This window comes from Ambystoma mexicanum, chromosome 1q (assembly GCF_040938575.1).
Source record: "Ambystoma mexicanum isolate Mex_15411 chromosome 1q, UKY_AmexF1_1, whole genome shotgun sequence".
Lineage (NCBI taxonomy): Eukaryota > Metazoa > Chordata > Amphibia > Caudata > Ambystomatidae > Ambystoma > Ambystoma mexicanum.
The window spans coordinates 1,329,510,418-1,329,526,868 of NC_090922.1; the positions used below are offsets into that span (position 1 = coordinate 1,329,510,418).

The window sequence follows — 16,451 nt, forward strand, 5'->3', positions numbered from 1 at the left end:
AATCACGCAGACCTGCAAAACAGGCCATGAGTATCACTGCTATGTCTCCCAAACCACAACATGACATGGCAAGCAATAGCTATACACCAACACAGTACCAATAAGGTACACATTGACATGTGAAAAATGTAAGGTGGCATCACACAATGATGCCTGACATGGAATCAGATGAAATGACTGACCAACAACCTCCCACCCAAAAGCAGTCATACCCAAATGCATTCCAACAGTTGTAGTTGTAACATAACAATGAATGCCTGTCTACATGCACATTGTGCATTGCAAAATCAACACTGCAGTTTGTGTGCCGTGCCCACCTCCTGCAACACACTGCTCAGCGCACAGCATAGTGAACAGCCATTGTGTGTGACGCACACCCTGAGCATCACATCTAAGCAACAAACTACATCAAAAAGCAAATTACGCATGTACAGGATCCACAATTGGTCATAGATCATGTGCTGCAGGGACACAGTGGGCACCAGAAGGCAAACAGCGTGTACATGTGGACATGGAAGAGTGGTTGTACATGCAGTGGATCATAGTGCGAGTGTGTGGGTCAGTAGGAACATGCACTCAGTATATGCATGTGCAATCAAGTGACCATCAGTTTCCTCTACACATCACATGTGAACATTCACCATGTGTACACCCCAGCATGTCAAGCCACAACTATTCCCTCACACCTGAAAGGTAAACACAACACATGAACAGGCATTGATCAGCAGAATACATCATGTACATAGGATACTGCAATTACAATGTCAGGGTGTGCATCACACTTTAGGGCAAGGCAACTATCAACAACAAAACACCCCCCCTGCCCTCGCTCACAAATCACCATGACCCACTTAACAACTGCACCTGGGTTATGTAGCCTTCATCCTTGATTTTCACCTGGCCACAGGATCACCCTTCCCCTTTGTCACCCTCTCCCACCTTGTGTGCAAAAAACATCCAGCACCCTCAAAGGCCACCTTGACTTGCAAAAACACCACATCAAAGTGAACTCAAAGCAGGCCAACACAGAAGCCAAGCAAAAAGCCTGCAGGCAGCAAAACAAAAGAGAAGAGCCTCCAGTAGATGACTTGAAGTAGCAGTACGTCACATAGCCCAAGTACTACCAAAATGACATAACAACCAAGGTAGCACAGTAAATAAATTTCACAATAGGATGTGTACCATGTGTGGTACATAACACAGAATGATGCACCACAAACTGATGTGTACTGTCACAGCTCCTGTGTATAGGTGCAGGAGTGGCACAAACCAACCATCCCCACCGTGGTCTGGGTGCCTGCAAGGTCAAACTCACACAGGCCCCTGAGACCCTGGTGGGGAAGGAGGGTCAGGGATATGCAGTCGGGACAGGCATTGCTATACTGGATAACCGGAATGTGGGGCAGGAGAGGGGAGTAGGATTGACACAGGAAAGTAGGAAATGCACAAAACTGTACTACTCACATTAACTTAACACATACAAAAGTACACCAAACTTGATCATCATGCACATAGCAACAAATTACTCAAATGGAAGACAAAGAGAAACATATCTCTGGGGTGAATGCTGGCCTTCTGCCTGCGCACTCTCAGGTCCGGTAACAGGAGCAGTTCAATGCTGCAAAGAGAGCCACAGTTACTAATCTGTGCGTGCCCATAACAAACAAACACACCACCATATATGCCCTAAACTAACAAACTACTCTACAAACAAACAATCTTGTGTGGATGCTTCGTACCCATACGTAACATTACCCCTTTGATGGTTCATAAAAAGTCAACGCAGTAAGTCAGGCGCCAGTGGATGCGTGGCAAATGGAAGACCAATGTGTCACGATTTACACAACCTGCAATGTTCCCTGGGTAAGCATCCAGACGCATATAGCAAGGTGTGACTTCAGAGCAAGTCGTGTTCCACCATGACCGAAATAAAGTGGGTAGTGCATGTGTCAAATTTGACATGGAAATGAAATGCACTGCACACAAGTCTGTCCCTTGCTGTCTGTCCCTGTGAGCTGCTTCTTTCCATGTCTCGCAACGCTACATGGCTAATACAAGTGCCTCAATGGACCATGGTGGACCGTAGGGTATGTGCCACTGCCCCTGCAGGTGCCCCAGACAACTTTCACATCAACTAGCCATTAGTCCACCAACACATCTCAGCTGTATTGTGCGCTTCAACACCAATATTTGTCCAAGCTCACCGTCAGTGTTGCTAATAAGCATGCATGTGCAACTGGCCAGGTGGAAGGTTTACTGTGTTGTGGCCCACCTGTGCTGCTCACCTTGCCTGGAGTCCCTTGAAACACGTCAGCTGTCTTCGGATGTATGAGCGCAACCCCCTGTGCCTTTGCTTGCGCACACATGCGCATGTCGGCACCACCAAACGTGTGCAGCATGCAGACGTCCAATGGCCCATGTCTGCTGGCAAAGGTGGCCTGGAGGCTCATCCCCCTGCAGAAAGGGCATGAAAGACATGATTAATGCTTTAAATTCATCTGTCTCTCTCTTCAGGCATTTCATGACTGGACCATGTCAGAGACGTACATCAGAAATCACACCATCAGTCCGTCTTTCACAGGCAAAGTGTGGAACACACTATCTACGGCATGAATTGCAACAAGCACATGTACAGTAATGATAAGAAACATACTACACAATGCATAGCAATTAATGTAAACATGAATCATGAAACCACCCATCTAGCGAAAGAAGAACAGTGGTCAATAACACCCCTATTATCCCCACTAGGGGTGTTAACACAAGTTCGACAGCAGCAGACATGCCACAGATATGACAGTCCAAAGCCCTTGTGTAATAGGCTGTTACACCGAACCATCCTTGCGAGCCCATGGATAAGGGAAGCAGGAGTGGCATATGTGAGTCAAGGACCCCAAGCTGCAAACACATAGACAAGACAAGCTTGAAGAGCCCAGCTGGAACAGACAGTGGATGCTTTCAAAAGCCAAAAAGCACCACACCGTCGCATGAAAGCACAATAGACAAGCAATTTTAAACTATATTAACTAATTACACTAACTATGAAAAACCTACATTACCTAATTAAACTATCAAATAGAAACTTAACTAACTAAACTAAAAGAAAAATCAAAAATGGCCACATACGACCCGGGGGGGGGAGGCCCCCAGGAGGGGAGAGGTACAGGGTGCTGTTCAACACCCACCTGCAATGATGTTGAGGAAAAAAAAAACTCCATGGGCTCAACGCCTGCACAGCCCGACCTATGTGGGAGATAGATTGTCGTCCGAGTCTGGCTCTTTCTGGAAAGGAGGACGTGGCACAACAGCCTGACCACGCCTAGCCGCAGCTTGCTCCTCATCGGCAGCAAGTCTGCCGGACGCGTGAGCCTGGTTCTGTGCAGCGATCACACGTAGGTCTGCATGCAGGACCTCACGTGATACGCGTGCTTCCTCTTGAAAGGTAACATGTGTAACACTGAGTTCCTCCTGCAAGGCCTGGCTGGACAACTGTTGCACCTCCCGGCAAGCACGTAGCTCAGCCGAGATGGTACGCTCAAGCTGTGCAAACCTCTCCTCTGCCCGCTCCCTCTGGGACATCATAAGGACACCCAGAGTGGATCTGAGGGAACCATACTCCTCCCTCAGGGCCTCCATGTGTGCCTCTGCGTGAGCAGCAATTGCTCGACGCAAAGACACCATCTCAGCCTGGCGTGCCCTGTCTGAGGCCGCCATGCCTAGCCTGAGCGAGCGGGCCGTGGACCGTGCCGCCTGCTGCTGGAGAAGCACCTGCCTAGCCGGGGGGAGTATGGATTGGGCCACACGCTCCATGCTCACAGCGATGTTCTCCATTGCTGCCCCCTGGCGTTCAGAATTGGCAGTCATGGCTTGCTCCCACTCAGTATACAGCGGTTGCGCGCGGCGACTGCGTTGCTGGGCTTGACCCCTGCGGGACCCAAGGACTGAGTGTCCTTGTTGTGTTGGCACCGTGTTAGGCAGAAACCTGTGCAGTTCCCTCGGGGACCACTCCAAAAGGTTTAAGACTACAGGCGTTTGGCAGTAAACCCACTTGGTAGCAGTCTGTACCACACAGATTCACTTGGTAGCTGTGGCTGAGCAGTCAGACTTCCCTCAAGAAGAGTTAGGCAGTATACAGAGTATTCACGATAGGTCAAAAGAACATAGTAGAACAAGTAAACACTGACCAGAGCTTGGTGTAAAAGAGATATAATTATTTATTTAAAACCACATCTTAAAAACACACAGGCACTAATAGTAAGCAATTCAAAAACACGGTCACTAAAAGATATACACTCCCTTAGAAGAATATTAGACAAGTCTTAAGTAAAGCCCCACTTATTTTCAAACAGCGGTGAGCGCTTAACGCAGATGGCACTCTAATAATTTGTTTAAAAAGGGAGAGAAAAGCAGAGTATAATATGAAACTGATCCCAACACTTTCATAAGATCAAAACAAGAGAGAAAGGCAAGTAAAACCCTGAAGTTAGAGTTCAGAAGGCCGGATCCACTTTAAGAGGATCAGAACGAAATGTGTCCAAGGTCACACGGTTGAAGTGCACAAGAGTCTTGCAAAGGTTCAAAAAGAGTTGGACTAAAAGAAAGGGACCAGTTAGGAGGTCAAGGCGGCCAGCCCAGTCCAGAAGGTTAAGGGGTTATTATTACCTTGTAGCAATCTTTAGAAAGGGAGGCCTGGCGGACACGGTACCTTAAAGTGGTGAGAATAGTCCAGCGGAGGCAGTTGTTCCTGGCAGCGGATGCAAGTCGGTGCTTCGTCCGGGGGAAGAGAGGATCTCGTTGAGGAGGAAGACAGGAGTCCGTTGCACTGCCAGGGAAGAAACCAGCCGCGGAGTTCTCAGGTAAAAGGAGCGGTCCTTTTATTCGCGGTCCAGTGGTAAGTGGCTATCCGGTTGCCGGGGTGCTTGGCACGGGCAATTCGACCACAAGATGGCCTGGGATGCGAAGAGAAGAAGGTAAACTGCTTGTGCCCACCAGTCAGGGGAAGAACCTCTCCAGCCGGGAGATCTTCTCTGTTGTCGGGAAGTGGTGAGTCGGTTCCGCAGGTCCTGTGGCGACTTTTGAAGTTCCAGTCCCCAAAGCCCTGCTTTTATGCAGCATACCCCCATTCACTCAGCCTAGCTGTCAATCAAACATGCTAAGTGGTGAGCCGGCCGGCTCACCACTTGGGCCAATCACACAAGAGTGTGACTTGAGTTACCAAAGTAATTCAGTCCAGGGTGCCTAAACCCCCTCCCACACCCCCTGTGGTACCCAGACAGAGTGGCACCACTTTTGGAGGCTTCTGTGGAGAAGCCCGCCAAAAAGTGGAACAAAGGGCTCGACTTGGGTTGGAGTCACAGAAGAGAACACAAATGCCATTTTAGAATCGAGTCCTGGCAAAAAATACCAACCGGCGAATTAATATTAAATAAATAAACCGGCGGTATGTTCGAGGCTATGAGAATTAAATCATTAAAGATGGTAGCCTCGAACAATGGGAAAATCCCATAGGGATATATTCGCGGTCCAATATAAAAAGTAGTATCCACTGCCCTCAGCCAAAACTCGATCAGGGGGGACGGAGACGTGCCCCCTCGACTAACAGACCCCGGGGCAATCGAATTGCCCCGACCAGTACGTCCACAATATGATGGTTTGTACTGGTTTCTGTTCATAATTTGGGACTAGTAAAGCCAATGGTGACTTTACATGCCCTGGGAGACAGTAGTCAGTCCCAGGGTATGGAGTCTATGGTCGGGTGTCACTATGACACCCCTGTGTCACTGCACGGAGGGTGCTGTGTAACACACATAGTAAAAACACATGAGACCCTATGGAGTAAAACACATTAACGGTCAAAGGAACACCATAAATCATGTCCAAGAGTGGGAGAAAGAGTCTCACTCTTGGCAGGAGAAAAAAAACAAACTCCAGAAATCCAGCAAAGCTGCTGGGGGCCTCACTAGGTTAGGAAATTCAGCCTAAAGAGAGAATTCTCCCTAACACACCGCCCGCGGCTGCACGACTATATCATGCCCCCGTCGACGTGATGGCCCAGGCACATCAGTGACTGGTGTGGAGGGTGACCCTGCGTCCCGATCCACCACAGGCGGAGGTTCCAAGACTGTTTGACCCCTCAGTGCAGGTGTCGCTGACAGAGGAGTGCCCACATCAGAATCACTCACCCCTGACATATGGACCTGATGCTCGTCCTACTCGACATGGACGTCGGAGTGGTCATCAGGGCTGGACTCATTGCCAGCCAGAGACTAGATGGACTGTAGCACATGTGGGTTTTCGTGGCCTACCATCCCACGACCCCCACTTGTGCCGGGTTGCTGTAGTGATAACAACCCTGTGCCTGGCATGACAACATCATCCTCTGGCTCCATTGCGTCATCATCTGAAAAGTAGAGAGAAAAAAGGTCACTACACATGTTAGAAGCACACAACACACACACACATCACACGGACAACAAACACATCAAGCAGACACGTCACACACAAAAGAGAACCTGCCTTGACACTGCTTATGTGATTATGTGATAAGGCATGTAGAATGGTGTCATTTTGCACAGAAGTGGGTCGATGCATTGCAGCAATTGTGTACGTTACTCACTGTCTACATGTACAAGTACTTCATTATGTGTATCTGAAAATGTGAAGGCAGTGCAAGGTCAACTTCAGCCATCACGTGCAATGTGCATTCAATGGCTAGCATGGCTAGCAGCAAACCACTCTTCCCCCCAGGTGCAAATGCATGGATGCCTAGCATGGTATCAAAAGGCTGACCATAGACCTGTGTATTGACAGACAGTGTAAACTAGCATCAACCGTATCATGTGAGTCAAGTGACAACACAGCAAATGATGATGGAACAGTAAGCAGGACACATGATCGCAAGTCCTGGGGCAGTATGATGCCCTCTTTGGAAGTTTGTGCGCCGACAATGAAGGATGGACCAGGATCTGGATGGACATCGTGACTGCCATCAACGAGGAGGGGGTGGCAGTCCGTGACATCAAACATGTCAAGAAGCGCTGGGAGGACTTCAGGTCCAGGACCCTCGACAAGGCCCGGCGCCTCTTGAAGGCAGCGGATGCCAAGGGGCGCCGGGGCCACCTGTCCGACCACCAAATGAGGGTCCTGGAATGCATATGCCCAGCGCTCCACGTCCAGGTACTTGAGAGGCAGACCCGTCTGGAGTCGAGCGGTAAGTGTACATGCATACTGATTGGACGCTGTGCGTGTCGTGGTGTGCCAGTAGTGTGCAGGTTGCACATGTGTTTTTGTAGGGCCATGTATGGATGTGTATGTACAGGGGCGTGAGGCTGACAAATGCGAGTCCTCATGTGTGAGACACATGGATGGTGTATGTGTGGGTAAGCATGCAGGCCAAATGCAGATGTGGGAGCACACATGTTTGAATTACTGTGAATGTACGTTGGCATGGTTGTGGTGTCACTCATGGATGTTGGTTTCAGCTGCATGTATCTGCACTGTGTACATGTGCATGTGTGTGTATTTGACAAGTGTGCAACTGTGATGCAACATGGATGCATGTGACACTGATATGTAGAAGGCTGAATGCCAGATGTGACATGGATGGCGATCTCATCACTGTGACAGTTGCTGGAGATGTACACATGCATGTAAGTGTGGTTGCGTGTGTGCATGTCTTGTGCACTCCCCGTGTTTCATGTGATGTCAGGCTCACCTTCGGCTGATCATGCTGTTGTATGTGTATGGATTGTGCTGCCTGGTGCGATATTGCTGTGGAATTGCTCATGTGTGTGAGTTGAAATGACGTGTGTTGGGGATTGTGATGCCATGTCTGAAGTTTGACACTGCCACTCATGTGCAACTGTCATGTGTGTATCGGTCCATTCTACAGTGCCCTGATGCCTGTGTCCAATCTCTCCCTGTCTGCAGCGTCAACTGATGAAGAGGGCGGAGAGGGTGCTGTGGAGCAAGGCGGCAGGGATCGCACCGCCAGCCGGAGACGCAAGGCCTGGCTCCCCCCTCCCAGGTTGTCATCTCATCAGGGAGTGAGGGGTCCGGTGCCTGCGTCCCAGGTCGCCGCTGCCGAGGGTAGGTCCAAGAGGCAGAGGTCGGAGTTGGACTCCTCGGCAGCAGAAGGGGCAGCTGAGATCCCACAGGGTCCGACGGAGGAAGATGGCTTGGAGTCATCCAGGTTGGTGGGGGTTTGGTGGAGGAGGAGGCCGTGGAAGAGACCAACACGGGGTCTGCAGGTGGGGATTGCACTGGTGCTAGTGGTGCAGTGCAGGGACAGGAGGCAGCACAGGCCGCACCGAGCTGCCTGTGTGTAATCCTGTATCCAATCCTGTGACTGCATCATCCCGCACCAGCAGGGATGCCTACGTCCAGACCCGTTTTCAGGGACGGAATCCACTTACAACAACTGGCCTTCCTCTCCCTGTGGACGTGGCTATCCGGGACTGGGTTGAGCCTGTCCTGAGTGGGGTGGCGTTGCGTCAACGGGGCATGCGAGGCGACCTGCAGTGTTTTCGTGAAGACACTGCACGTCATCTCGAATGCTTCGTTGACCGCGTTGACCTACTGGGACTGGTCACCAGGGCTGGATTCCTCCATTTGCTGGACTTTGTTCCTACCCCCTCCTCACCTGAACACCCGACGCGCCAGTCGTCCTCCATGCCATCTTCCCACCCATGTATCACCTGGGTACCCTGTGGAGCTGCCTCTGACCCAGCGGCCAGGCTGGTGGGGGACACATCCCTGCCACAGTCGGAAGTCGGACGTCCAGCAGGGGTGTCCACCACGACAACTGCACCCCAGCCAGAGGAGGACGTGCAGGCAGCAAGAGCAGGGGCACAGGCACAGCAGCAGCAGCAACAAGGTGGGAGCCATGATGGCTCGGGCCATCGACATCGGAGGGGCAGGCATCGGCCAGAGGGCAGGAGGACCCAGGATTACAAGTGTCTTCCGTGTGGCAGCGGTTGGGCCACGCCATAGATGCGGAGCGGCAGCGGGTGGAAGAGGCACGGCTCACAATGGTCAGGGCGGAGAACTCCATGCGGAGGGCACTGAGGGGGGCCGAGTGCCTTGAGGCAATTCGCAGTGAGTTGGAGGTCAACATGTCATCGTCCCTGCGAACCCTCGGGACCATGGAAGAGGACCTCCTCCAGGACATTGAGCGGGAGTTCGATGATGCCCTGGCCTGGGACATCGAAAAGTGAGCTGTCGGACTAGCCCGCTGCCATTGTAAATAGTTTTTAGTGTTAAGTTTCATATTCCTTTGATTTGGGTTGATTGGACTATGCCCCACACATTTGTATATAGTTTTTTTCTTAGGTTTTGGATTTGATTTGGTGGAGGGAGAGTTTGGACTATTTTTCTTTTGGATTTCTTTGGATTGGTTATACTTTTCATTTACTCATCTTTTGGACATGCTTTTCATTCATGTTTGCTATTTTTTTATGGTTTCATTTCATTGCTTTATTTTGTCCATAATACATTTTGATATTTTAATTCCATGTTTGTGATTCGCTCATTGGGTTTATGCATGTGAAAATGTGGGTTTACGCAATCAATGTCAACCAGTGTGTGTGACGGACATGTGTTGATGTACATAGTTGACTTTTGGTTTGTGTCTTGAGATAGGCATGTCAGTGTGGGGTGGATTGGGAAATCATTGCGTCTCAAGACTGGGGTGGCGTGCTGTGGTATTTTGGTGTAGAAGTGGGCCATGATTGTGCATCTTTGTCATGTAGGGGTGGGGACATGAGTGGGGGCCTGCTGGCAGGTGCCCCACAGTGCTGGCGGGTGGGGGTGCAGGGGGACATGAGTGGGGGCCTGCTGGAGGCTGCCCCTCACTGCTGGGGGGTGGAGGTGCTGGGGGACATGAGTGGGACATGAGTCTGGGCATGCTGGCAGGTGCCCCTGGGGAGACATGAGTTGGTGATCATATTGCAAGGTGACATGTGGCTTGGCTGGGGGGCATGCCCATGGTGGATGGGCTGCCTGCGGGACATGACCAGGGGTGCAGGGTTGTCCCCTGTGGTGTGGGCTGCCTGCAGGGGCCGTGGAGGGGGTAGAGGGGACACCTGAGAGGACCCACACTGCCAATTCACTTGTGGGACTCCGCGTGCACCCACTGGATACACGTACCCCGCTCTGACAGCAAAATCGCGTGTGAAACTTCACACGCACCCCCGAAATACACGTACTCCGCTCGCACAGGGCCAATCGTGTGTGAAACTCCCTGCGAACCCCAGTAATACACGTACCCCGCTCGCACGGGCCCATCGGGTGTGAAACTTCCTGCGCACCCCTGAAATACACGTACCCTGCTCGCACAGGGCCAATCGCGTGTGAAACTTCCCGCGCACCCTAGTAGTACACGTACCCCGCTCACACAGGGCCAATCGCGTGTGAAACTTCCCGCGAACCCCAGTAATACACGTACCCCGCTCGCACAGGGCCAATCGCGTGTGAAACTTCCCGCGCACCCCTGAAATACACGTACCCTGCTCGCACAGGGCCAATCGCGTGTGAAACTTCCCGCGCACCCTAGTAATACACGTACCCCGCTCTGACAGCAAAATCGCGTGTGAAACTTCACACGCACTCCCGAAATACACGTACCCCGCTCGCACAGGGCCAATCGTGTGTGAAACTCCCTGCGAACTCCAGTAATACACGTACCCCGCTCGCACAGGGCCAATCGCGTGTGAAACTTCCCGCGCACACCTGAAATACACGTACCCTGCTCGCACAGGGCCAATCGTGTGTGAAACTCCCCGCGCCGGGGTGTACCTGTATTCGGAGGGGTGCGCGGGGAGTTTAACAGGCGTTTTCGTGGTTGGGGGGCTGTATGCTGGTCTAATGGCCTGCGCGCCATGTACGGGATTTGTGCGCTGTGCATGGCGCACAGGGAGGGGTTGGGGGGCGTAACTGGCGCTGCTGCAGGGTCGCTGCACCACGGCTGGTTTTGGATGTTAAAATCCATTAATACGCTGTGCACGGGAATGGATTTTAGCGCACGCGGCTGACGCAGACTGTCACACGCGCACAGCCGCGTGCACCACTTGTGCGCTGGATTCTATGAATTACCCCCTCAATATTTTTCTCAATGAAATACAAATGATCTGTAAGGCGCTCGTAGCTGGTCTTAAATGGGTGTGTAGATTCTACACCTTTATCATAAAGGATAAACCTGTAAAAAGGGTTGCTACTTGTTCTTAATAGCCTCTCGATAGTAGGAAAATCAGCAACTTTAACCTCTGCAATGCTTAGATAGTCGCACCTTTGCACTTTAGAACTAGGTCTGTACAAAAAAAGTCTCTGATCAGATGATATTGTATGTTTTACACTATTAAGGTGTCACACATATTCTGTCTTATCTATGTGATCCTAAATGTGTAATTTGCACTAAATAATAATTGCTTTCTTTCAAAAATTAAAGAACTAGGATTGGTACATAAGAGATATAATGGTTCTTAAATCGAGCCTCTTTACAATTTGTGCCAAATTAGATGGGGCACCCCATGTTACAACAAGAGATGTGAATGACTTCTAATGACTCATGTCCACTTACGGGCTCGCTCTTGAGATTATGCAAGGTGTAGAATGCACATTGTTTTTAAAGTCTCTAGTCTCGTTGTACCTGTGTTGTAGTGATTTTTAAATTCATGCTTGTACTATTTTGAACTATCGCACCGAAGACATCGTGATTATACTTAATAGGGAATGCTTGCCCTTACAAAATAAAAATAAATGGTTGCGCTATTTGCACTTCAAGCTTTATAACGGTGTGTTCTGTTTTGTGTTTATGGCTGTACTTATATATACTATCATTCTACTCATGATTGAGTCATAATGCTGGTTAGTTTTAATGAAATCATATTATCCAGTGGATATAGGAATGTTTATTCCTCGTGATTGCAATATCTAAGCATTTTTTTTAATCAAAGTGTACTTCTGAGGTGTTTCATGTATTATACTGGGATGTTGTAAAAGTTTGTATTATAAACTAAATGCAACAATAAAAATATTAAAAAAATAAAAATCAGCAGCTTCACTGTTGGAAAAAAGGTATCTTTACAATGCTACTCTTTCATCTTATTTAAATGATTCCATCTTAAAGAATTAATGCTTTCCTGAATAATTGGCATAATTGGCCGTATGTTTTAGTTCTGCATTGCAATTTATTATTGATGTGTTCAAAAATAAACTTGAGAAGCTGAAGTATTCTTTCATTTTACAGCTGTGCCATATTGACTGTCAGTCAGAAGGTGGAATTCCATCGTATTCCTTTGCCTTAATGGTGATGTTTTTTCTACAACAAAGAAAACCACCAGTTCTTCCAGCCTATCTGGGCACGTGGGTAAGTTTGAAATATATTGTGGTGCCATTTTCGTTGCATAAAATGCTGCCACTAACATATAGTCAAGTACAACCTGTTTTGTTTGTCATTTCCCCTGCAATTTCGCCCATCCTTTTCCCTCTGTAGCTACCGTATTGCTGTTTACATGTACGCTGATGACACCCAGCTACAAAAAGTACATGTATTAATTTGGGGAAGCCAACTGGTAGCAGACTTCATCCTTCACATATAAAGATGGGTGCATGACCAGCAACGTTGTTTTTATATTGGTGCCTAGAAGCACTTGTGTATAGGCACGTTTATAAATGCCATATATCATATCAACTGTAATAACAAGGCCATTGTACTGCAGGGTAGGCTGTGAGGGTTGATGAGTGAGAGGAACATCCAATCAAAGGAATGTTACCACGGGTAAGCAACTTGTTCTTCGAATGGATTGTGTCCTCCCACGCATTCCTCATTTTATGATAGATTCCCAAAGCAGTGTTTGCATTTTTGGAGGCGGGAGTAACAATTTTCAGTTTCAAATAAGAATTTAGGAGTTCCTTATTGGCTTGTGTGCACAGAATGTAACACTGCCTTCCCAAAACCACTGTTCCTGTCGAAGAAACAGCCCAGACTATAATGCATGGTGAATGTGTGGACGGAGGACCATGTGGCCGCCGCACAAATATCCTGAATTGGGACTCCCCTCTGTAAGGCATAGGGAGTAGCCATGCCCCTGGTCGAATGAGCTCTGAGACCCTCAGGAGTATCCTTTCCCGCTAATCTGTAGCATTCAGAAATTACTAAAATGATCCACCTGGATAAGGTTTATTTTGTGACCGTCCAATTTATGGCCTGTGTACCCAATAAAAAGTTGATTGTCCTGTCTTAGCTCAGACATTCTGGATAAGTAGAAGCGAAGTGCACATCTTTGGTAAAGCCTGTGTAATCTCTCCTCTTCTTTCCCAGGATGAGGCGGAGGATAAAACGACGGAAGTATGATTTTTTTTTTTTAAGTTAAATGAAACTCGGGCACAGTTTTTGGTAAAATAAAATAGGTTAACCTTTAGGACCACTCTATCCTTTAAGAAGACTGTGTAAGGAGACTTGCAGGACAAGGCTTTAAGAGTTAGTAATCTTAGAGGGCATGAATGAATAGGCTCGAATGGAGCACACATGAGAAATTTCAAAGCCAAATTGAGAATCCAAACTGGGATTTGAAATGGGATCGGAGGGAATACATTTGTCAATCCCTTCAGAAATTGTATCACTATTGGTATTTTGAAGAAACATACCTCTTCAGAGGAGCGCTTAAAAATTGATAGCACTGCCAGATAACCTATAATAATGCCAACATGGAGCCCCAGATTAGCCAAGTGTAACAAGAACGATGACACCATGGGTGTGCTGCATGTAAAAGGGTCCACATTTGTATCCCTTCTCCAACTGCAGAATATGTTCCAAAGGCAGTGGTGTAATTATTTCATTGCTGGCCATCTGGCTGAAAGCAAAATCTCCAATACGTCGTCCGGCGGGTCACAATCCTTGTATCTCAACCTCTCAGAAACCATGCGTGAAGGTTGAGTGTCTTGACCTCTGGGTGGAGAACCTGACTCTTCTCTCGCGAGAGAAGGTCCTCTCTTTGCGGCAGACGTATTGGAGGGCAGGTGGACATTTCCAGAAGGTCCGGGTACCACGTCCTCCTGGCTCAATCCAGAGCAATTAGGATCATGGCTTTACCAAACTTTCTCAACCTCCTGATCACTTGAGGAATGACGGGGACTGAAGGAAACGTGTACAGGAGTGGAAACTCCCAGTCCACTACGAACACATGCCCTATAACTCCTCTTGGGGGAAATTTCCTGGAGCAGTACAGCTCGCACTTCAGTTGACACTGGTCGCAAACAGATACACTTGCGGGATCTGCCGATAGGGAGATTCCTTCTTGAATTGCCCAGAACCGGAGCTGCATTGCTTCTCTGCGCAGTGGTAGTGACCCTACCCCTCCTCTCTTGTTGAGGTAGTACATGGCCACTGTGTTGTCCATCATTATCAGGACGGTCCTTCCCCGTACAGAGGGCAGCAAGGCCTTCAGCGCTGGTCTGATTGCCCTCAGATCCAAAATGTTGATGTGTAATTTGGACTCCGATGGAGGCCAAATGTTAGGCAAGGTTCTATGTAGTAACCCTGTGGGAGACTACACCAGCCTTGTCCTGTTGGCAATAGAAAACCCAACTATTGGTATATGTCTGTACTACACAAGTTGGTAGAGTGACTGAGCAGCCAGACTTATCTCATGGGGGGTAAATGTGAGCTGGAGAGATGTAACAAAGAGATTCACATTGACAAGTAGTCAAATAACACTTATACTCAAGGTTTTCTAGTAAAATCATTATTTATTTAACAGTTTTAAAATTAGCCTTCTTTAGAAAGAGCAATGTGCAACAGTTCCTCAGCTTTAAGTTAAGTAGATACCCTTTTGGGATGTCACACACACACACTCCTACACCCTGAGGCGTCTTCAATTACTAGGACATGGTGGACATTGATATATCACTTTTAACACTTAATTCAATAATAAGGTTGTAAGAAAAGGTTAGGGGAGTAAACAAAAGTTAAAACGTTCTCTGAACAGGGGAGTACTTTACAATCCCCCAATGAAGCATAGGTTAACCCTTTCCCAGCAATACAAGTAACTTATGTACCACCTATGAGGGACAGATAAACACAGTCAAAGCATCAGAAGAGTCTGCCGGGAGCCAGGACAGCCAATGTCAATTGAAAATGTCTAGGGAGCTGAGGCACTTATGAAAGATAGCACGAAATTCTTGCACGATGCTATATAGAGAGTTTGTAGAAAATAATCTGTGTTGGGCCACAAGCTGTAAGGCTTGTGAAAGCAAAGCTGCAAGCAACTCTGCAGTAAAAGAAGCTACTTCAAGTCTCCAGTGAGAACAAGCAAACTACAGCTAACAAGAGGAAGGTACCCCTTAGTTAACACAGTACCTTATGTCTAAAGAGTAGGATCCAGTTGGCTTCTGTTCTAGTTGCAGTCCTGCAGATCCTGGGTTCCTGGGCCTCAGTCGTGGAGAAAAGAGGGAGGACCTCTAGAGGACTCTTGTACTGCAATTTGAAGGTCAGCAGCAGCAATGAGCTTACTTCAAATCAGCTGGACTTTGCGGTTTCAGCTACCGGTCAATAGCACTACTGCGGTTCTTGAACACTTGATGGGCTTCCCTTGCTTCTGGGGTCCAGCACTCTGTTGAGGTGGCTCAGGCTTGGGTCGTCCTCCTTCGGGAGGGTCCGTTGGAGCTTCCTGAAGGTCTGGTCCGGCTTAAAGACGATGCACTCGTTCCTGGTGTTCCTGACCCGTGGCACTCGGTTCCAGCAGCAGCAAGGAAGTACAGCCAGCAGGGAGAGGGGTTCCAGTAAAGTTCCTCTAGGGGTCAGTTGGTCCCACAAACCCAAGGGAAGAAGTTGTCTGTTCCGGGCTTCTCTAGTCGTTACGAAATCTGGAGCTTCAGCACTGCAGCAGAGCTTCACCAGCAAAACCAACGGTGCAGGAGGGTGCAGCAAGCTTCTCTTCCAGTTTTTCTTTGGTTCTTTCGTCCAGTGGTCGACTCTGCCTTCTCTCCAAGAGACCTCTCCTTTTATGCAGGTTTCCACCATTCATTCACAGCCTAGCTGTCATTCACACAGCAGGGTGGCTGTCCTCAAAGGACAGCCAACCCGCCGATCACCTTTGTGTGCATTCCTGTAACCAAGGAGGCTAAGGACAGGGTTTTTCGGGCACCTCCCTCGCTTCCTACCCTGCCAGACACACTGGAGACAGAGGCGGTTTCAGGACTGAAGCCCGCCAAAGACAAATTGAACAAAGGGACCAAACCTGGTTTGGCGTGCAGAGTAAACCCCAAGAAAGACCTCACAAGCAAGAAATGGCAAAAAAAGACCACCGAAACCATTTTAACAAAATGGATACCCATGAGTGCAATACTGCAGCTGAAGATTCAGCCTGCGGTAAAAACGCACAATGGTAGGAAAAATAAACCACTGCCACCAGCCATTAATTGTAGTGAGGGTAACATAAAAATGTTACATGAGA

At 48.7% G+C, this 16,451-nt stretch overlaps 1 protein-coding gene across 7 annotated transcripts in view; it reads left to right on the plus strand.

Annotated features, from left to right (window-relative positions):
- TUT4 (terminal uridylyl transferase 4) overlaps window positions 1-16,451 on the plus strand; it is a 2,154,442-nt gene that overhangs the window by 352,931 nt on the left and 1,785,060 nt on the right. For all 7 annotated transcript variants that reach the window (XR_011291019.1, XM_069642184.1, XM_069642186.1 and 4 more), the window contains exon 11: window positions 12,245-12,364. Coding sequence is in view for 6 of the 7 variants with exons in the window: in XM_069642184.1 (XP_069498285.1) it covers window positions 12,245-12,364 (120 nt within the window). In the remaining variant the exon portion in view is untranslated. The remainder of the gene's footprint in view (window positions 1-12,244; window positions 12,365-16,451) is intronic.